The following is a 21146-nucleotide window of genomic DNA, read 5'->3' as shown; positions in this document are numbered from 1 at the left end:
TTAGCCAGGCCACCAAATAACTTGCAAGAGAAGTTGGGCCTTCGTAAATGTCAGCTAAGGAGTGGGGAAGTATTTTAAGAGGAAGAGGTGGTTTTATACCAGGTGTTGAGAGGTTTAAGTATGATAGAGGGACAAACACAGGTGCCTAGCTATAGAGGAGATACATAGCTACCCAACATTATATAAGGGTGGATGGGAGTAGCTGGAAAGAAAATGGAGATGATGGTGACAAGATGCCAGAGCTGTTCAAGATAAAAATGTGTGTGTCTAAGAGACAAGCCCTTTGGCGATATGCTGTGCTTGAGAAGACTCTTCAAGCCAAGTGAATTCTTAGTTGTGACCAATGGCAGTGTCATATAAAACGCATTCAATATACTCTTGGAGTAGTTGGCATTAGAAAGGGCATCCAGCCATAACGACTAAGTCAAAATCGGACTGGAACCTGGTGAAGCACTCCAGCTTACCAGTTTTAGTCAAACCCTTTAACCCATGCAAGCATGGAAAGCAGATGTTAAATAATGATGATATATAAATATAATTAACAAATATGTATTAAAATAATCGTACTGTTAAAAGCTGCTGCAAAAGTTTAATGAAAGTATTTTGCTGTTTTTCATCCATTGGTTCTGAGGAGGTAATTTCAAATAGCTGAGAACCAAGAAGACTCTCTGATAGTAGATCTTCATCTTCAATGGTTGTATAACGTTTCTTAGACTTGCAAGAATTTGGTAACAGCTGCAACATCTGAAAATAAAGGAGGAAAATGAAAGTGAAAGATGGATTTTCTTTAAATGTTCATCTTCCTGGCCCGCTAAATTTATGCTGGGAAGTAAAAAGAGCCAATCTGTTCAAGAAAAAAAAAAACAAAAAAAAAACTGTTGTATGTCTATTAACTCTTGATACAAACCCACCCAGATCACCCATGGTTCTATGATACAAACTTCATGTTTCTAAAAATTTTAAATTAGAACCTTTCATCAAAATTTCATATCAATTTATATTCAAAAACCAGCTCAATAATGACAAAATTATTTTACTAAATTCTTAATTACTTTAAAAAATTAATTGAAACAAAGGCAGAGTATTTCAGCAGAAATGTACCAAAATGGTTTATATATTTGTGTGGTTAAGCAGTTCCATCATATATATATATATATATATATATATTGATCAAAATAAAATAAAAACATGATGCGAAGGATTCAGCGGTACATATGTTTCGGGCCTTTATTAGACAGATTTATAACAATGCATAATGTATGTCTGTGGCCTTCTTCAGCCGCGCACAATAGCTTCCACAAGGACATGTGTTACATCAAAAATTCTTGGTTGGGGATGCAAATCCTCTCATTCACGTACGACATAATGCGGCAGCAGCATAGAGTTGAAGCGTCCATCTCTTTCTTCTCTCAATGTAGAATGAGGAAAATTGGATGTTGAGGTAATGTAAATAAATAAATACATATATAGAGGTGAAGATGGAGGGGCGAGAGTTCGGGACGAGGGATAAAAAATGTATAAAAAGTGTAAGTATAGAATAATATAAAAATGTAGAGGATAAAGAGTTGTAAGTAGATGTAAAGGGGGTATAAAGAAATATAAAGTAAAAATAGAAATAGAAATAAAAGTAAAAAAACCTGATAAAAACATGATAAAAGTGTAAAAGAATGTAAAGATAAGGGATGTATAGAGGTTATGGACCAAGCATGGTGGTCAGGAGATTGATAAAATTTAGTTGTAGAATTGTCAGTACATCAACAGTTTCGTCTGGGGACTTAATGCGTTGTAAATCAGAGCTGATGAGCATTTAATCTGGTTCCTTGAATTAAATGGACTTCTAGTACATACATATCATCATGGATATATACACCCACATACACGCGTACATATACGCCTCCAAGCCCATAAGCATACACACGCACTCGCGTGTAAACACGTACATAAACACACACGCACCCACACGCACGCGCGTACACACACATACATACAACAGAATATCCGCATATATACACGGACAGAAATTTGGTGGAGGCGGCGGCAGAGTAGTCTGTGTGTGGGGGAAATAGAAGTGCAGGGGGTGGGAGTGCTATTAAGTGAGGTGAACAGTTCTTGGGCGGCGCTGGTGGTGGTGATGAAGCACTGGTTGGTGTAGTTTGTTGTTAGTGGCAGTGGTATATTGTGTTGTTGGTAAGGGGTGTGTGTGTGTGGGGAGGGTGGGCAGAGAACGGGGGGGGGACTTGTGGCAGTAGCAGCTGATTTACAACGCATTAAGTCCCCAGACGAAACTGTTGATGTACTGACAATTCTACAACTAAATTTTATCAATCTCCTGACCACCATGCTTGGTCCATAACCTCTATACATCCCTTATCTTTACATTCTTTTACACTTTTATCATGTTTTTATCAGGTTTTTTTACTTTTATTTCTATTTCTATTTTTACTTTATATTTCTTTATACCCCCTTTACATCTACTTACAACCCTTTATCCTCTACATTTTTATATTATTCTATACTTACACTTTTTATACATTTTTTATCCCTCGTCCCGAACTCTCGCCCCTCCATCTTCACCTCTATATATGTATTTATTTATTTACATTACCTCAACATCCAATTTTCCTCATTCTACATTGAGAGAAGAAAGAGATGGACGCTTCAACTCTATGCTGCTGCCGCATTATGTCGTACGTGAATGAGAGGATTTGCATCCCCAACCAAGAATTTTTGATGTAACACATGTCCTTGTGGAAGCTGTTGTGCGCGGCTGAAGAAGGCCACAGACATACATTATGCATTGTTATAAATCTGTCTAATAAAGGCCCGAAACATATGTACCGCTGAATCCTTCGCATCATGTTTTTATTTTATTTTGATCAATTTACTCCACCACCTACACCACCAAACGGTATACACAGGTGCTTATAATTATCAAGTACTCACCCCGAATTTCTATATATATATATATATATATATATATATATATATGTATATAAATAATAGAAGGGTAAAATTAATTTAATTAATTAATCAATTAACAATTTTACCAAGTAGATCGGTATGTTAAAATAACCTTTATAGGTAAAATTATCCACATAATTATAATTAGGGTTCAGCTAACTGCTTTACCACATACCAAAATTAGAAATAGGAGTTAAAAATTCCTTTCCTGCTACTAAAGGAATCTCCATGACGGTAAACATACTTTTTTACAAAGGCAAAGAGAAAAACAATGAATCAACATGACCAGGATTAATTATATACGTGTTCCGAGATTATAGTAATTTAATTTTACTTACTTCTCTCTTCAGTATAATATTTCCAATTTTTATAAAATTTGAAAGTGCTATGGCTGAATATATACACAATTGAGTGTCATCATGTAACAGATATCCAACCAATACTTCTAAATTTATAACTCCTGTTTCTAATTTCAGTATGTGGTGAAGTAGTTAGCTGAACCCTAATTATAATTATCATCATAATCATCATCATCGTTTAACGTCTGCTTTCCATGCTAGCATAAGTTGGACGATTTTGACTGAGGGCTGGCGAACCAGATGGCTGCAATCTTGATCTGGCAGAGCTTCTACAGCTGGATGCCCTTCTTAACACCAACCACTCCGAGAGTGTAGTGGGTGCTTTTTACATGCCACCGGCATGGGGGCCAGTCAGGCGGTACTGGCAATGACCTCGCTCGAATCTTTTTACACATTCCACCGGCACAGGTGCCAGTAAGGTGATGTTGGTAACGATCACGCTCGAATGATGCCCTTTTCTGTGTCATGGCACGGGGTCAGTCAGGTGGTACTGGCAATGACCTCGCTCGAATCTTTTTACACATTCCACCGGCACAGGTGCCAGTAAGGTGATGTTGGTAACGATCACGCTCGAATGATGCCCTTTTATGTGTCACGGCACGGGGTCAGTCAGGTGGTACTGGCAATGACCTCGCTCGAATCTTTTTACACATTCCACCGGCACAGGTGCCAGTAAGGTGATGTTGGTAACGATCACGCTCGAATGATGCCCTTTTATGTGTCACGGCACGGGGTCAGTCAGGTGGTACTGGCAATGACCTCGCTCGAATCTTTTTACACATGCCACAGGTGCCATATATGTATATGTATATGTACTTCCATACAATTTCTGCCCGGGATTAAGATCAAGTTCTGCTTATGATGTGCTTGTTTCCAGGCTGGGTGTTCAATTCTCCATGTTTCAGTTGCTTTACAACCATTGTGTGTGTGTGTGTGTGTGTGCATAGATATATGTACATTTAACTAATCAAGGAAAGGTAACTCCTGCTATAATATGTCAAAATATCATGGGAAGAGTGTGAAAAATTAATATAACCTTTTAACCTTACATACAATAGCAACATCGGTTGTCAAGCAATGTTGGAGGGACAAACACAAACATATTCACACATAAATATATATATATATATATATATATATATATATATATACGACGGGTTTCTTTCAGTTTCCGTCTACCAAATCCACTCACAAGGCTTTGGTTGGGCCCGAGGTTATAGTAGAAGACACTTGGCCAAAGTGCCATGCAGTGGGATTGAACCCAGAACCATGTGGTTGTGAAGCAAGCTTCTTACCACACAGCCTATACACATAGGGTCAAAAACAAGAATGTGTTGAGCAAATTCCATGTCAATCACTCATGTGGCTTTTGTTTTAATTTTGTTAAGGATATCTGCCTGTGGAGTAGCAGTACTATCTCAGATGGGGGGAGGGGGAGTGTGTTCCATTGTGGGGAACACTTGAGCTTTGTATAAGGAATGGTGTTGTAAGAATTAAGTTTTACAGTCTTACTTTAACGATGACATCCATTTGTTTGGGATTTCTGAGAGCAGTGGCAACAGAGATCTTTATTATTGATTTGACATCCAACAAAGCATACTGGGAAATTTTGTAAGGAATCTGAAAGGATAAACACAAAAGAGTCAAAACAGTACCAGAGAAAAATAGTCGTCTCCTTTGTCAAAAGAAAAAAAGAAAAGAGAAAAAATCCCCCAAAAACCTGCACATAAAAACTGAGCACTATCCATGTTTGGGAGCCAGTCAGGTGGCACTGGCATCAGCCACAACTACAATTTCCATTTTGATTTCAATTTGATTGAGATTCTAATTGTGATTTTTGATTTTGATTTTACTTGACTCAATAGGTCTTCTCAAACAAGGTGCGTCACCTGACGTTTCAAAGGTACTTTTTAAATGGGCTGGTTATGCAACACTGATATAGGCTACGGCTGTGATCTCACTTTACTTGCTGGGTCTTCTCAATCACTGCATATCTCCAGAGGATATGGTCTCGTTATTGCCTCTGTGAGGCCCAACATTCCACAAATTTTTGAAGAAAGAGAAAGAATAGAGACAAACAGCAACTGATGAATGTGTTTAATAATATGACTGTCCCAAAATATAACATGAAACTAGCAACAGTGTATCTACATTAACCTTGGAACATTCAGATTACTCTGTCAAATGTGATGCTAATTTATTCACATTGTTTTGAATTGATCATGCATTATCTCATAGCTTCAAGATTTCAATAATGTGATTTTCAGGATGATATAGGGTAGGTATGAGAGGCTGGATATGGCCAGTTTGAACATAAAATTGGTAGAATATTTTGGCCAGGAATTGCCAGTTTAAATTACAAAGTTACGATGGGCTATCATAACAGTATGGGTTTCAATACAAATTCAGATCAAAATTCTTACAAAAAAAATTCAAAAACATAATCTCTAATATACTGAGTAAACTACGAAGCTTCTGTGTTGTCATTCAATTTGCAAGAAATAACAGTCAAATCTTGTTCTGCTATCTTAAAGAAACTTTGCTTATGTAATTCTATCCTACTCTGGAAAGAAACAGATTGGATAGTCGCAGTTGGAATGTACTTTTGATTTGCTTCATCAAAGAGGATCAAGGGTTAATTAACAACATCAACAACAAATATGGGAACATTAGTTATCTAAGAGAAAAGTTCAAGGATTCTTACAAATATCTTTTGCTTTTAAGAATTATGCAACCAAGCCAGATTAGAAGAGGGTCAAAGTGAATGTAGAAAAATTAGATTGAATAAAAATGCCCGAAAAGAATGCAGGAAAAATGCATCAAAATTAAGAAATATAGAAGTTGTAACCTTTATGTCTTTAATTTCAGTAAGTTTATTCAATTCCATTGTGAATGGCTGCCTGAAATTAGACATTCTTCGCCACCAGGGTCTATTTTCTTCTTGATCTACAGCAAGGTAAGTTTGGCATATGATGTCATCTTGCAGAAATGATGGAAGGGATGCAAAAGCATTCAGCAACACCTTGAAATAAGAAATGGAAAATAACAGAAATACATTGGTTGCCAACACAGAACCACAAATTTTGAGGAGGGGGGACGATATAACTGATTGTATTGACATCGGTACTTGACTGTTACTTTAGTTGATTGACTGCCATCTCAAGGACAACATGAAATATTACAATCATCATTTAATGTCCATTTTCTTATTTCTTTATTGCCCACAAGGGGCTAAACATAGAAGGAACAAACAAGGACAGACAAAGGGATTAAGTCAATTTGATCGACCCCAGTGTGTAACTGGTACTTAATTTATCGACCTCGAAAGAATGAAAGCCAAAGTTGACCTCGGAGGAATTTGAACTCAGAACATAAAGATGGATGAGATAACGCTAAGCATTTTGCCTGGTGTGCTAACAATTCTGACAGCTTGCTGCCTTAATAATAATAATAATAAATGCCCTGATGCAGTACCAGACAGTAGTTCCCATGGCTTCTGATCTTAACTGATTGGAAGTGATATCATGTACATAATTTTATCTTGATACAAACGATGGGCCACAGCAAATATTCTGCTCAATACCACAGATTTGCTAGTCAGTTGTTTGACCTTAACTAGTTGAGCATGTCCCATGGTGGCTGACAATGTGTACATCTCTGATCATGAGCAGAAGTAGTGGGGGAACATCATAGCCATGTGTTAAAAAGAATTTTTTCGGGCTTGAATAATTCACCTCTGGAAGCATGGGTGTTTTGTTCATCATCCTTAAAACAAACCTTATTCAAGGACCTTTTGAGCAGGATGCGCTACTCTCATCATCATCATCATTTAGCATCCGCTTTCCATGCTGGCATGAGTTGGACGGTGCAACTGGGGTCTGGGAAGCCAGAAGGCTGCACCAGGCCCAGTTTGACCTGGCAATGTTTCTACGGCTGGATGCCCTTCCTAACATCAACCACTCCATGAGTGTATTGGGTGCTTTTTACGTGCCACCGGCACAGGTGCCAACCACTCCATGAGTGTAGTGGGTGCTTTTTACATGCCACCGGCACAGGTGCCAGACGAGGTGAAGAAAATTCTAACTGGGCCCCAACTGCAAGATCATGCGCTGTTTAATCTGATATGAGATCACCATGTTTCGCACATATGGTTGTGATGCATGTGCCTGGCATACCCTTATCAAACGGGTAGTCATGATGGGTATATTGGGCTTTGTATATTTGTACCCCTTGATGGCATGCACTGCTCTCTCACTCAATAATAAATCTCGATTTTAGCACAAGGTCAACAATTTTAAGGGGAGGGGATTAGTTGATATCCTTGATCCCATGAGGTTAAAAGGCTAAGCTGACCTTGGTAGGATCTGAACTCAGAATGTAAAGAGCTGGAACAAAGCATTTTGTCTAACACTCTAATGATTCCATCAAGTAATAATACATACCTGCAGATACTTCTCTGTGACTGTTCTTTCTTCATTTAGGGAAGCCAACCAACATATGCCTTCCCATAAGGACAACAGTTGCTTCTTCTGAGACAGTAAATTTTTGTGTGTATTTATATATTCAAAAAATCTAGGAAATATAAATATTAAACAACACAACACTTAGATATTAGGGATGCCAAAAAAGTCATGTCGTATTTTCAAGTAACAATTGAATAGGGTCTGCATCAAATTATCAGGGACTTATCCTGGGGGCTTAATAAACTTTAATCCTCTCAAGCAGATTGAAGAAATGAATAGAGAAAGGAAGTGGGTTGTTCACAAAAATAAAACAGTGTGTTCAACAGTTTGCTAATTAGGAATGAATAAACATCTTTTCTTAATCAAATTGTAATAGGTGATGAACACTTCATTTCATGTTGCCCTAGTGCTATGTGGGGACTGGCAGGTCAAAGAATAGACCCAACGTTTCCATTGCATGTCGTAAAAGGTGACTTAAAGAGGTTGAGATAGGATTTGCACTTTAACCTCGTAAAATCTTCAATAGGCATAGGAGTGGCTGCATAGTAAGGAGCTTGCTTATGAATCATGTGGTTCCGGGTTCAGTCCCACTGCATGGCTCCTTGGGCAAGTGTCTTCTACTAAAGCCTCGGGCTGACCAAAGCCTTGTGAATGGATTTGGTAGATGGAAACTGAAAGAAGCTTGTCGTATATATGTATGTGTGTGTATATTTGTGTGGCTGTGCTTGTCCCCCCAACATCGCTTGACAACCGATGCTGGTGTGTTTACGTCCCCGTAACTTAGCAGTTCGGCAAAAGAGACCCATACAATAAGTACTAGGCTTACAAAGAATAAGTCCTGGGGTCGATTTGCTCGACTAAAGGTGGTGCTCCAGCATGGCCACAGTCAAATGACTGAAACAAGTAAAGGAGCAACGACAACCCAAACAAACTAAATGAATTAGAGGGTTGCTGCCTATGAGGTGCATTCATTTTCTAAGATAAACACTAGCCAAATATACATCAGATGTTCCATTGCTGAACTATTTGAACTGTGTTAAACCTATCAGTTATTTAATTACAATTCTTTAATTTTTATTGAAAAAAATATTAAAACATAAATAATTTACCTCTTGTCTTTCCAATCGTCAATTTTTCTGTTTGCAAACATCTCAAGAAAAACATCTGTAAAAATGTTAGGAAGAGATGGAAAAAAAGTTTTGATGTGAAAGAATTTAAGCCTCTAATGCTTAAATCATCAAATTGAGGAAAAAAAATTATTTATTGATCTTATTCAGCTTATTTAAGAAAAAGGAGCATTTCTAGAGCAAAAAGAGGAAATTTTTTTAAACATACAAATATGCCTGTGTATATATATATATATATGTATATAAAACTGGCCAACCCATGCCAGCATGGAAAGCAGACATTAAACAATGACCAAAAGATAAAGACAGGTGAAGGAATAACAAGCAGGTGTATTAGTTCAATGCTTGGGATGAATGGAAAAGTCTTTGACATTTCAAGTCTACACTCTTCGACAGAAAGGATTGAGAGGAAAGCCACAACAGACAAATGGAACCTGGAACAGTTCTCCAGCCTTGCCAGCTCCTGTCAAACCGTCCAACCCATGCCAGCATGGAAAACAGACATTAAATGATGATGATGATGATGAAATAAAATGTGTTTATGACTCCACTAGAATTTGAATCCATTTGCCATAGACTAGAGGTCCATCAACTCCACTATTTTTTTTTTGAGAGGTTAAATATAAGAGATTAAACATAAAGGTGCCTTACCTGAAGGGTTTCTCTCAACAGACGGGGGATCTAAGTTTAGAAATTGCTTGTTATCAGAGGATGACAATGAGTGCATGTTCTGGCCAAAATACTGAGTAATAAACTCAACATGTTTCAAAAGTTCTGGAGATTCTTCCACCAAGGTGTTTGTACAAGTAAGTTTTAGAAGAAGAGAATGGAAAATGTCACTACATTTATCAACAGAAAATATGTCAAAATCTTGTAAGGGTTTTGGATCTTCAAGGTTTGCTCTCCATTTTAAATACAAATAGATGTTTTCTATGAGCAGTCTGGGATCTGGAGCTGTAGAAATGCAGCTATTAAATTCAAAAAGAGATGGGATTTTCTGAAAGAACTCATTTACAGAGCTATCCATTTCCATAAGTGATTCTAAATCATTTTCCTTTTGTAAATACTGGGATACATTTTGCGCAACATCAGGATATGCCATCTCTCTCACTTCTTGCACAGCCATGTCATTCATAAGATCAATAAGCTTGATATGAATATCATAGTGTGTGCTGCAGAAGGCCACCCAGAGACATGTGAGATGAAAGAAAAGACCATCAGTCTGAGAAGCATGAGCAATGCCAGGATTTGGTTTAGATTCTGTAGAATGACAAGTGGATAACAACAGTAACTCTTTGAGGCATTGAAGAATTTCATTTAATAAGTTGGGATTGGCATTCATCATATCGATAAAAGACTTCAGCTTGAGGCTTTGCAGAAAACATGATGTAGCAAACTTTCTTTTGATTAAGGGTTGTGAAACATCAAGGATAACTTCTGGGAGACATGTCCTGACAACCATCATTGTAACAGAGGAAAGCAAAGGGATGTCTTTTAATGATTGAGGCTCCTCCAGACAATACTGTAACATTTTTCTAATAAGACTGTGAACATCAGCTTCATCCAGCAGAATAAGGTTCTGAAATCAGAATATTAATAAATTATTACTATTATTGTGAGTGCTACGCTGCTGCCGCCATTGTCATCATCATCAACTTTGACATGGCTTCAATGGCTGAATACCCTACCTAATACCAACCACTTTCCACTGAGTATTTAATGCTTTTGTTTTCATGCAGCTAATATTAGCAAGGCCACCAAATGACTTGCAAGAGAAGTTGGGCCTTCGTAAGTGTCAACTAAGGAGTGGAGAAGTATTTAAGAGGAAGAGGTGGTTTTATACCAGGTGTTGAGAGGTTTAAGTATGATAGAGGGACAAACACAGGTGCCTAGCTATAGAGGAGATACATAGCTACCCAACATTATATAAGGGTGGATGGGAGTAGCTGGAAAAAAAATGGAGATGATGGTGACAAGATGCCAGAGCTGTTTAAGATAAAAATATGTGTCTAAGAGACAAGCCCTTTGGCGATATGCTGTGCTTGAGAAGACTCGTCAAGCCAAGTGAAATCTTAGTTGTGGCCAATGGTGGTGTCATGTAACTGGCACCCACCACCATCACCATCATCATGGCAGTGAGCTGGCAGAATCATTAGTGGACTGGACAAAATGCTTAGCAGCATTTCTTCCAGTTTTACATTCTGACTTCAAATGCTGCCAAGGTTTGCCTTTCATCATTTGGGAGTGGGGGTGAGGGTCAATAAAATAAGTAGCAGTTGCACACTGAGGTCAATGTAATCAACTAGCTCCCACCCTCCCCAAAATTTCAGGCCTTGTGCCAAAATTAGAAAGCATTATTATGATTATCCTTTCCTTTTAATTTTGTTTCCATTTCTTGCCGAGTGTCTTCCTGACACCTAGGGCAAAGAAACTCATTGTATACATTGGTAGGCCATTATAATAAACACAACAGACTGTTCATTTACAAAATCAGGTGAAAGAAAAAAGGGGGAAGAAAGACATTATTGTTATTATTAAGAAAATGGCAAACTAGCAGAATCATCTGTGCACTAGACGAAACGCTTAGCAGCATTTCTTCTGGTTTTACATTCTGCCAAGGTCGATTTTGCCTTTCATCCTTTCAAGGTCAACAAAATAAGTACCAGTTTCCCACTGGGGTTGATGTAATTGACTAGCTCTCTCCCGCCAAATTTCAGGCTTTGTGCTAAAATTAGAAAGCATTATTATCCTTACCCTCATATAATATCCTTCCCAGTTGCAGCTCGTCACTAATTCAAAGTACACAACAGGAGCAATGTGTGGCAATACTGTCTGAGCAATGGCCAGCAAATCTGTGTCCTTACAGACATTCTCCTCCCGTAACTGATTCCAAAGAGACTCTTCTTCCAGTTGTTTGTGAGCAATTAGTTTCAGGAAGATAACTAAATGTAAAGTGAATTGCCAGTGTTCTTTTGTAAAACCAGAATCGTTGTCTGCCATCAAACCATTGCATACTTCATTGATTGTGTCAACAAGTACAGGACTGAACTGTTGACAGCATTTCTTGGAAAGTGAAGAAAGATCTTTATTTGATTCTTTAATCTAGAACAGAGAAAAAAATAAGAAAAAATTAGCAACACTTGAAAGTAATTCAGAAATTTTTTACTGCAGAAAATTATTTTTATTATTTTAAAAGTGAGTGCTAGCATATTACTCTTATTAATATTATTATTACGCTCCGAGTTCAAATTCCACTGAGGTTGACTTTGCTTTTCATCCTTTAGAGATCGATAAATTAAGTACCAGGGAAACACTGGGGTCGATGTAATCGTCTAGTCTCCTCCCAGAAAATTTCAGGCCTTGTACTTTTAGTAGAAAGGATTATTATTTCATTTAAAACCAAATGCCTTGGATGAAAATTCATATAATTCACGTTACAGGTACATTGGCTTTAATGGTCATAGGGAATAGATAAATAGTACAAGACAGCTGTCTAGTCGTGTTTGTTATCATAACACTTCTGATGAAGAGATTTAACATTTTATTACAGTGACTCAGTTTTCAAGCTAATGTGTATTTTTTGCGTATATATATGTTGGCCAGAGGTATAACTCTCCTTTCATGTACCATGGTGATTATGGACCTCTATGCTCTCCTGTCCCAATCACAACTTAGCAAGTGATTAGGCCAGTCTTTCTGAAAATGTATTTATTTAAAAACAAAACAAAACAGTATAACATATAACAATAATTGTGTCAGGATTTAAGCAAAATTTTAAGAGGAAGAGGCTAGTTGATATCATGGACTGAAGTACTTCACTGGTATTTTATTCCATCGACAATGAAAGAATGACAGGCAAAGTTGATCTAGGTGGGATTTGAACTCAAAACGAAAAGAGCCGGAACATATACCACCAAAACATTTCTTCTGACGCTCTACCGATCCAGTCAGTTCCTCATAAGACATTCGTTTTTTTTTTTTGTTGTTTTTTTGTAAAATAAGAATACTGAAAATTATTTTAAAACTAAGTTGTACTTTTGCCGTTTCTATTTCGCATAAACTTAAATCGGGCAAAATTTTGTAAACAATTCACACGTGTTGTTCGAGCGCTTAATTTTGTGTAAATAAAGTAATTGTTTGTTTTGTAGACAGATTTATTTAAACTTTAGAAACAAATTCTCCATCTTCTTCAATATCATATTTCTTTAATCAAATTATATGCTTTTCAACTTTTGATAAAAAATTTTAAAAGTAATCAAATCTTATGTAAAAACTATGAAGACAACCAAAGTGGATAAACGATAACAACAAACAGCAAGGCAGAAGAAGAAGAGCAAATAACATCAAAATAATGATTTGGGAGAATAAACAAAATCTATACTCAACAAATTTCTCAAACAATTTAAAAGTGCTTTGCAAAACAGCAAATTCTGGCGAATATTTCATATTTAACTTCGCACAGGAATGAAAATTCTTATCAGAACATTTTTAAGAGAAGATATTTTAAGGTGACACCGATAAGGGAGACAACTGTGTTATGACTATTTGTCATGCTGGTGATGCGGTTTCGATACTCAGTGGAAATTGCTTTACTTTTGCTATCTATACAATGAATGTCACAACTATTCATTAGCCTTTAATATTGGGTACACCCTATTCAAGTGTGCCCCTTCCGACTCCATTTCCTCATAACTTTCAGAATAATGGTTATTTAATGAAATTTTCTACAAATACTTTTCAGATGGTGTAGATAACGTTTATATCGGAATTTAATGTGGGGGAAAAAAAGAGTCTGCGCGCACACAAACATACTGACACACAATCACAATTTTTTCAAAATTTATAGTTTGTATGTGTGCACGCCCGCCTTGCTTTTTCTTTTTTCGCGTTAAATTGCGATATGATCGTAATCCACACCATCTGAAAGATATTTGTAGAAAATTTCATTAAAGAACTAATTTTTCTGAAAGTTATGAGGAAATAAAGTTTGTGGTGAGGAAGTGCACACTTATGTAGGTATGTCTAATATTGATCTAAAATTATAAAAACAAAAGCTAGTAACCATACCTACAGGGGTAGCATGAACGGCAATACGTTTTTGTAGAAATAGTGGAACATCGAGAGGGTAACTTTATGGCGTTTGATTCTGTATATGTTCAGCTTTACAAAGGGTGACATTTTTTTCAACCTCTTATTCTTCCTGGGACAATTACTACTACTAATAATAATAAAGCTAAAGTGAAGATCAAATAAATAGTGCGTGTTTAATTGGCTAAAGATGACCGTCCCCAAGCATAACAAAATGAGTAGTATTCACGTATTAATCACCTCACTTCTTCGCTACGAATATTTAGTATTGTTTTAATGTAAACAATTTTCATTTGAATGGAAATTTTGTTTTCATAATAAAACACATTGTTAGGTTTGTACCACCCCCTTGAGACCCAACTACATTCTACCTAAAAAAAAATATAGGTAATATAAATGTCCTAAATTCAGTGGCGGCGTTAATGAAAATGTTACGCTTTAATTTAATGTCTTAAACTTATCTTTATTAATTTGTCTCGAATTATACATAGATATATATAACATTGACACAGATATAAGAGTTAGAACTTGTGATCTGCCCGCGGACCTTTTTCTTTGGAAATCTTTGCCCGCCGCACTGAAAGGTTTCCCCACCCCTGCTGTAGAACATTGTCATTTTATAAGGTTTTACTGGCAAATTCTTAAATTGACATAAGCATTCATTTACATGAAAGAAAATTATCGGAGAACTTTCATCTAATTCTTCCAAATCTTTCTGTCAAAACTGTATTGAAACCATTCGTTGGGAATCTTTTTATCACACACCACAAGGTTTAACGGAACCTACTGAAGCAAGCCAGCACGCTCGCAGCATTACCACGGGCGATGGCGAGGCTAAGGCGTTTAGAAAGCCAAGTGACCTCGTGGGAATCACCTGACGCATCGGTTGGGCGAGCTGCCACCGTTGATAATAACTTTGCGATTAGTGGCCCTGTCCCTCTGAACATCTCAAACGCCACAGGTTGGAAACCAAATGACCAAATGCGCTCGCAGTTTTTCCACAATAAATTGCTAGGAACACAAGGCAGGGCACACAAACAGATGACCTGTACAATGAAAGACTGTTAGGACAGATGAGAGACAATTTGTTGCTGCAACTGGAAGCACTCCGTCGGTTACGACGAGGGTTCCGGTTGATCCGATCAACGACGACGAGGGTTCCAGTTGATCCGATCAACGGAACAGCCTGCTCGTGAAATTAACGTGTAAGTGGCTGAGCACTCCACATACACGTGTACCCTTAACGTAGTTCTCGGGGATATTCAGCGTGACAAAGAGAGTGACAAGGCCGGCCCTTTGAAATACAGGTACAACAGAAACAGGAAGTAAGAGTGAGAGAAAGTTGTGGTGAAAGAGTACAGCAGGGATCACCACCATCCCCTGCCGGAGCCTCGTGGAGCTTTAGGTGTTTTCGCTCAATAAACACTTACAACGCCTGGTCTGGGAATCGAAACCGCGATCCTACGACCGCGAGTCCGCTGCCCTAACCACTGGGCCATTGCGCCTCCACGGTTGCTGCAACAAGCTTCAGGTAACACAATATCACTGTCACTACAAGAAAAATAACCCTAAATTTCTGACCCTCACACTGGTTCTCTTGACTTGCTTGAAAATAGCAGCCAAATCATCATATCGCACTATATTGTAAAGCGTATCTGTGTGTGTGTATGCACGTGTGTGTTTGTGATGAACTGGAAGAAATGGGGCTCAGCATCACATAGGTAGATAAATATTCTTTCAATAGTGATCAATGGCCCGACACCAAAGGTTTCGTGAGAAAATATTTGCAGTTATTCATTCGTTCAAAGAATGTTTGTCAACTGCCATTTAAATGGTGAGAATGCGACACTATATTTTGTAAAATTACGGCAGAGATGTTAGCAACCACAAACTAGGACTGAAGAAAGTAAATAGTTATGAAGGGAGATAACCTTTCGCTGACTACAGCATTGGTTGTTTCCCTTTACTACAAGAATGGATTATGTCATCATGCTGAGGTAAACATTAAAATTTACTAGTGTAGGATCACTCGTTACTGGAATATACGACAACGCTGAAAGAAGGCGACTTAACAGAATAATGAATTACTTTATTGGGATCTTTTCGGTTTTTTAAAAATAATTTTCACGTAACTAAACACTTTTAAACTTCGTATACTGGTAGAATGTGTTTATAAAACATCTTTTTCTCTTGGCTTTATTGAGAAAATTCTATAGTTTGTAAGATTTCTTCGATTTCTGCAATTTCAACCAATCAATGACGTCTATTTGAGGTGAAAACATTCTGTGCCGTATGAATATGTCCCTCGTTTAAGAAACAGATTGGGTTTATTTACATTTCTGAAGAAAAAAAGATACCCTTCCTCCACCTTTAACCCTAACTAACCCTAACCCTAAAACAGATTGAAATGCAATAGATCGATACTAGGGTCATAATTATGAGTGACAATTTCATATGACACCACTAGAAAAAACTGCCGTTCAAACCGAAAAGATCCCTTTATTGACCTTAAGTGAAGGAGTTATGAAAGAAAAAAGTTTGGAAAACAATGACCATATTGGTGAAATTACACTTGATATTGTTACTGTTTTGTTGATTCTGGGGAATAGCGAAGACATTATGAACCTAGACAACCCACACCGTCTTATACTCGCAGTCTGGACTTGGATATGCTATGGATGAGTGAATGGCTGGAGGCAGTGAAGGGGAAAAAGGGGGCTGGTGATATCCAGACAGATGAAAACTGGCACTCTGCCAGTTATGACGATTAGGGTTCCAGTTGATATGTGTACCCTTAACATAGTTTCCAGGGAGACTCAGTGTGACACAGAATGTAACAGGACTGGCCCTTTGAATTACAGGTACAACTCATTTTGGCCAGCTGAGCAGACTGGGGCAATGTGAAATAAAGTGTCTTGTTCAATGACATGATGCACCACAGGGTATTGAACTTACAACCTTAAAATCACGAACCAAACACCGCAAACCCCTAAGCCACATACCTTCACTGTTAAAACAGATACTGAGCAGAAGATATGGCTGTCCAACCTTGAAGCAAGTTTCACTAACTTCTGGCCAGTGTCATAAAGATGATACTGCAGATGAATCCCATACATGACTAAATGGCAGCATCAGGTTCATTAAGATGTCCTGACTGGAGATAGCATGGTTTGTGTCTCAGTGGAAAGAGAAATTTCAGAAGAGCAAAGCAGTTCTTCAACAGAAAAAAGTTTTAATAAGAATCAATCCAATACAATCTGTCGGTCATCTTTGTCAGGTTTTCTTGTTTGGATTCCAGGTACTTTTAGACAGCGTTCAAATAAATCAGTAAGCTGAGAATATAGATATCATCCCTTGTTATCAGTTGCAGCTCAATCAAGACAGATCAAATACTGTTTACATCAGTAAAATGGCTTCTGTCATAAGTTGTATGTATCACTTCAGAGTAAATATGAGCAGGTTTTCTTGAATCCAAAAGGCAATGGAGCTAGAATACTGTTGTGGAGGTTATCTGTGACAGACTCATCTGGACTGCCCAGTGTTGTATCATTCAAGTACCACACATTGAACATTTCTCCATTCCAAATTTTGTCATTCCTCATATCCATTACACAGACAACATTCATATTAGCCATAAAACAGTTGACTGATAGACATAGGTAATATACCAGTGCCACATAAATAGCACCTGTACTCCTTTGTGTATAAAGCACCCATTTTCCATGCTAACACGGGTTGGACAGTTTGGCAGGAGCTGGCTGTGGTGTATGTGAGAGATTCGAAATAAAGGCACCTACCTTCTCTTTGCTCAGATGGAGACCCTTCAGCGGTAATGGATCCTTCAACACAGCCTGACCCAAACGCTAGAAATAGCAGATGCTTCTCCCAACCTTAACAACTTGCTGGCCCGTCTTTCTTGCTCGGCGACCATGCTCAAAAGGGCAGAATCCTGCCCTACCTGCGTGCACGTCACTGTTGCCCCTTCCAGTCAGCCCCAAGTTCCGGTCAGCTCCCCAGCTGCTGACGTCATCCCACACTGGCAAAACCAGGAGACACACCAGGTTCCATTGTCTGTTTTGGTTTGGCTTCTACAGCTGGATGCCTTTCCTAAGGTGAACCACAGGAAAAATGGAAGAAGTTTTTGATGTTTCAAGCTTATGCTCTTCTACAGAAAGGAATGAGGAGAGAAAACAGATGGAGAGAGAAAAAACATGTCTGGATTAACAGTTGAACATATTGAGTTGACTCATCATCATCATCATCATTGTTGGTCAATGTCCACTTTCCATGCTAGCATGGGTGGGACGGTTTCACAAGAGCTGGCAAGGCAGAAGCCTGCACCAGACTTCATTACTCTCCAATCTATGCATGTCTTCTGCATTCAGAGCCCATGTCTCACTACCATGGAGTATAGCCATATGCACACAAGCATCATATAGTCTACCTTTCATCTTGAGAGAGAGTCCTTTTATTGCCAATGGAGGTAATAGCTCCCTGAACTTCCTCCACCCAATTCTTATTTTAGAAACATTACTGTTAGAACATCCTTCACCATTGCTAATTTGGTCACCTAGGTAACAGAAACTATCTACAACCTCAAAAGAGCCTCCTGGGCATTTGAGAGAATCTAAGTCACATGTGCTCTTTGTGCTTATTGTTCCTGCTCATCTGTTACATACAAAGATGACTTTATCTCTTAATCTACCTGTGATTCCACTGCACCTCTTATGTGTCCATAGTTTACACTGGGTGCAGCAAATGGAATTTATTCCAACTCCTTTCCTGCATATTGAGCAGGGTCATTTACCTGATAGAAGGAGAGTTTTATCATCTTTCTTACAACATCTTTGGTCTTTGCTAAGTTAACCTTAAGGCCCTTTGATTCCAGGTTTTGTTTCCATACCTAGAATTTCTTCTCAAATTCTGCTAAAGATTCTGCAATAAGAGCAAGGTCATCAGCGTATAGCAGTTCCCATGGGCACCCAGTTTTGATTTCATCTGTTATAGCTTGGAGGACTATAATAGAGTGGGCTGAAAACTGATCCCTGGTTAACCCCTACCTGTACGCTAAATTCATCACTGTATTCATGGCCGACTCTCACCTTACTGACAGCATCACTTGAACAGCTCTAACAAGCCACTTCTCTACTCTACTCCTAACTTCCTTAGAGACCACCATATAACTGAGCGGAGAACTCTGTCGAAAGCTTTCTCAAGGTTGACAAGTCTAAGTACAATGGCTTACTTTTGGCCAAGTATTTTTCCTGCAGCTGTCTCACTAGGAAGATGGCATCTGTGGTACTCTTCCCAGGTACAAAACCAAACTGCATCTCATCTAGTTTAATTTTTTTCTAATCAATTGAGCTATAACCCTCTCAGTAACTTTCATGAGTCAGTCTAGCAATTCAATACCTTTGTAGTTGTTTCTAGCTAAGGCATCACCTTTACCCTTGTAGCAGCTGACTATAATACTACTACACCAGTCATTGGGGATGGTGCCTTCCTGAATAACCTGATTAACTATATGGGTGACTAAGCTGTAACCTACTCCACTGGAAATTTGAATCATCTCAGCAGTGATTCCTGATGGCCCAGGGGCTTTCTCTGTCTTCATGTCCTTAATTGCCTTATCTATTATGCTGCTATCAACTCTGATGGCTGGTCCCTCGATTGATTTGATATTTGGTAGGCTCTCCTTCTCCAATTCATTTTCTACATTTAGTAACCTTTTATAGTGACACTTCCATGTATCTTTCTTCTCTGAGTCACTAAATGCAAGCATACAATTATCCATTCACACACATTTCTCACCTACCACACCTCTATTTTCTCTGATACATAGTTTTGCAATCCTGAACACCTTATGCCTCTGATCCTCACACTGAAGTACATTTGCAAATCTCTTACCTTCAGCTACTCATTTTGCCATGTATACCTGATACCTAGCTGCCCTTTTGGCTACCCACCACCATCACCATTAATGTTATCCAAGGGAAAGGCAAAAGCTGACACAGCTTGGCACCGGTGATGTCACAACTCGTTTCTATAGATGAGTGAACTAGAGTAACATGAAATAAAGTGACTTGCTCAAGAACACAACACACAGCCTGGTCTGGGAGTTGAACTCATTACCTCATAATTGCAAGCCTGATGGTATAACCACTGAGTCACACACACACACATGTTTGTATATATGTATCTATCTCTCTCTTTCTAGGTATGTATGTATGTATGTATATACACACACATACACACATGTATATGTGTGTGTGTGTAGGTGGAGGCATTGCTATGAAGTTAAGAAGTTCACTCTTTAAACTATGTGTTTTGGGGTTCAATCAGTCCTACATAAAACTTTGGGCAAGTACCTTCTATAGCCCTGGGCCAAACAAAGCCTTGAGAGTAGAATTGGTGATTGGAAACTGAAAGAAGCCTGTTTGTTGTCTTCTTGTCTTGATATTGCATGATAGTTGAAAATGAGCATCATCATCATGCAAGCAATATTGCTCATTTCAAATCTTCTATGAAAACAAGTTTGTCCATTTGAAAATAGTATCTTATATGGAATCAAGTGAGGCTTGGTGCACATGAAGGGCATGTAGCAGGAATAGTTAGCAACCAAACCCAGATCCTCATATCTGATGCCAAAAAACAACAAATCAAGAATATGATCATGATTCGTTAGAATGTTACCAATGTCATCAAAAAATCAAGCTGTGCTTGAGAAGAAGACCTATCAAGCTGAGCAAAATTGCAGTCATGGCAAATACCTATTTCTTTACTACCCACAAGGGGCTAAACACAGAAAGTACAAACCAGGACAGACAAAGGGATTAAGTTGATTACATCGACCCCAGTGTGTAACTGGTACTTAATTTATCGACCCCGAAAGGATGAAAGGCAAAGTCGACCTCGGCGGAATTTGAACTTAAAACGTAATGGCAGACAAAATACCGCTAAGCATTTCACCCGGCGTGCTGATGTTTCTGGGCAAATACCAGTGTCACAAATGGCACCTGTGCTCATGGCACGTAAAAGCACCCATTACACTCTCAGAGTGGTTGGCATTAGGAAAGGCATCCAGCCATAGAATACAATGCCAAATCAGACTGGAGCCTAGCACAGCCTTCCAGCATGCCGATCCAGTG

The 21146-nt window shown here is 38.4% G+C and overlaps 1 protein-coding gene across 2 annotated transcripts in view; it reads right to left on the bottom strand.

Moving 5' to 3' along the window:
• The window catches only part of LOC115214870, a 38515-nt gene that overhangs the window by 10897 nt on the left and 6472 nt on the right, over nt 1-21146 (bottom strand). Inside the window, exons 1-8 of one of the 2 annotated variants that reach the window (XM_029783902.2) lie at nt 13297-13424; nt 11665-12012; nt 9562-10489; nt 8893-8947; nt 7763-7892; nt 6169-6342; nt 4833-4940; nt 568-744 (exon numbers count right to left, since the gene is read on the bottom strand). In XM_029783902.2, the coding sequence (XP_029639762.1) occupies nt 568-744; nt 4833-4940; nt 6169-6342; nt 7763-7892; nt 8893-8947; nt 9562-10489; nt 11665-12012; nt 13297-13356 (1980 nt within the window). In that variant the 5' untranslated portion in view covers nt 13357-13424. Of the gene's footprint in view, nt 1-567; nt 745-4832; nt 4941-6168; nt 6343-7762; nt 7893-8892; nt 8948-9561; nt 10490-11664; nt 12013-13296; nt 13425-21146 lie in introns of those variants that run through there. The other variant, XM_036505535.1, reaches the window with a different exon arrangement.

This window comes from Octopus sinensis, linkage group LG8 (assembly GCF_006345805.1).
Source record: "Octopus sinensis linkage group LG8, ASM634580v1, whole genome shotgun sequence".
Lineage (NCBI taxonomy): Eukaryota > Metazoa > Mollusca > Cephalopoda > Octopoda > Octopodidae > Octopus > Octopus sinensis.
The sequence above is the reverse complement of the archived record's forward strand: the minus strand, read 5'-3'. Positions and strand labels throughout refer to the sequence as shown.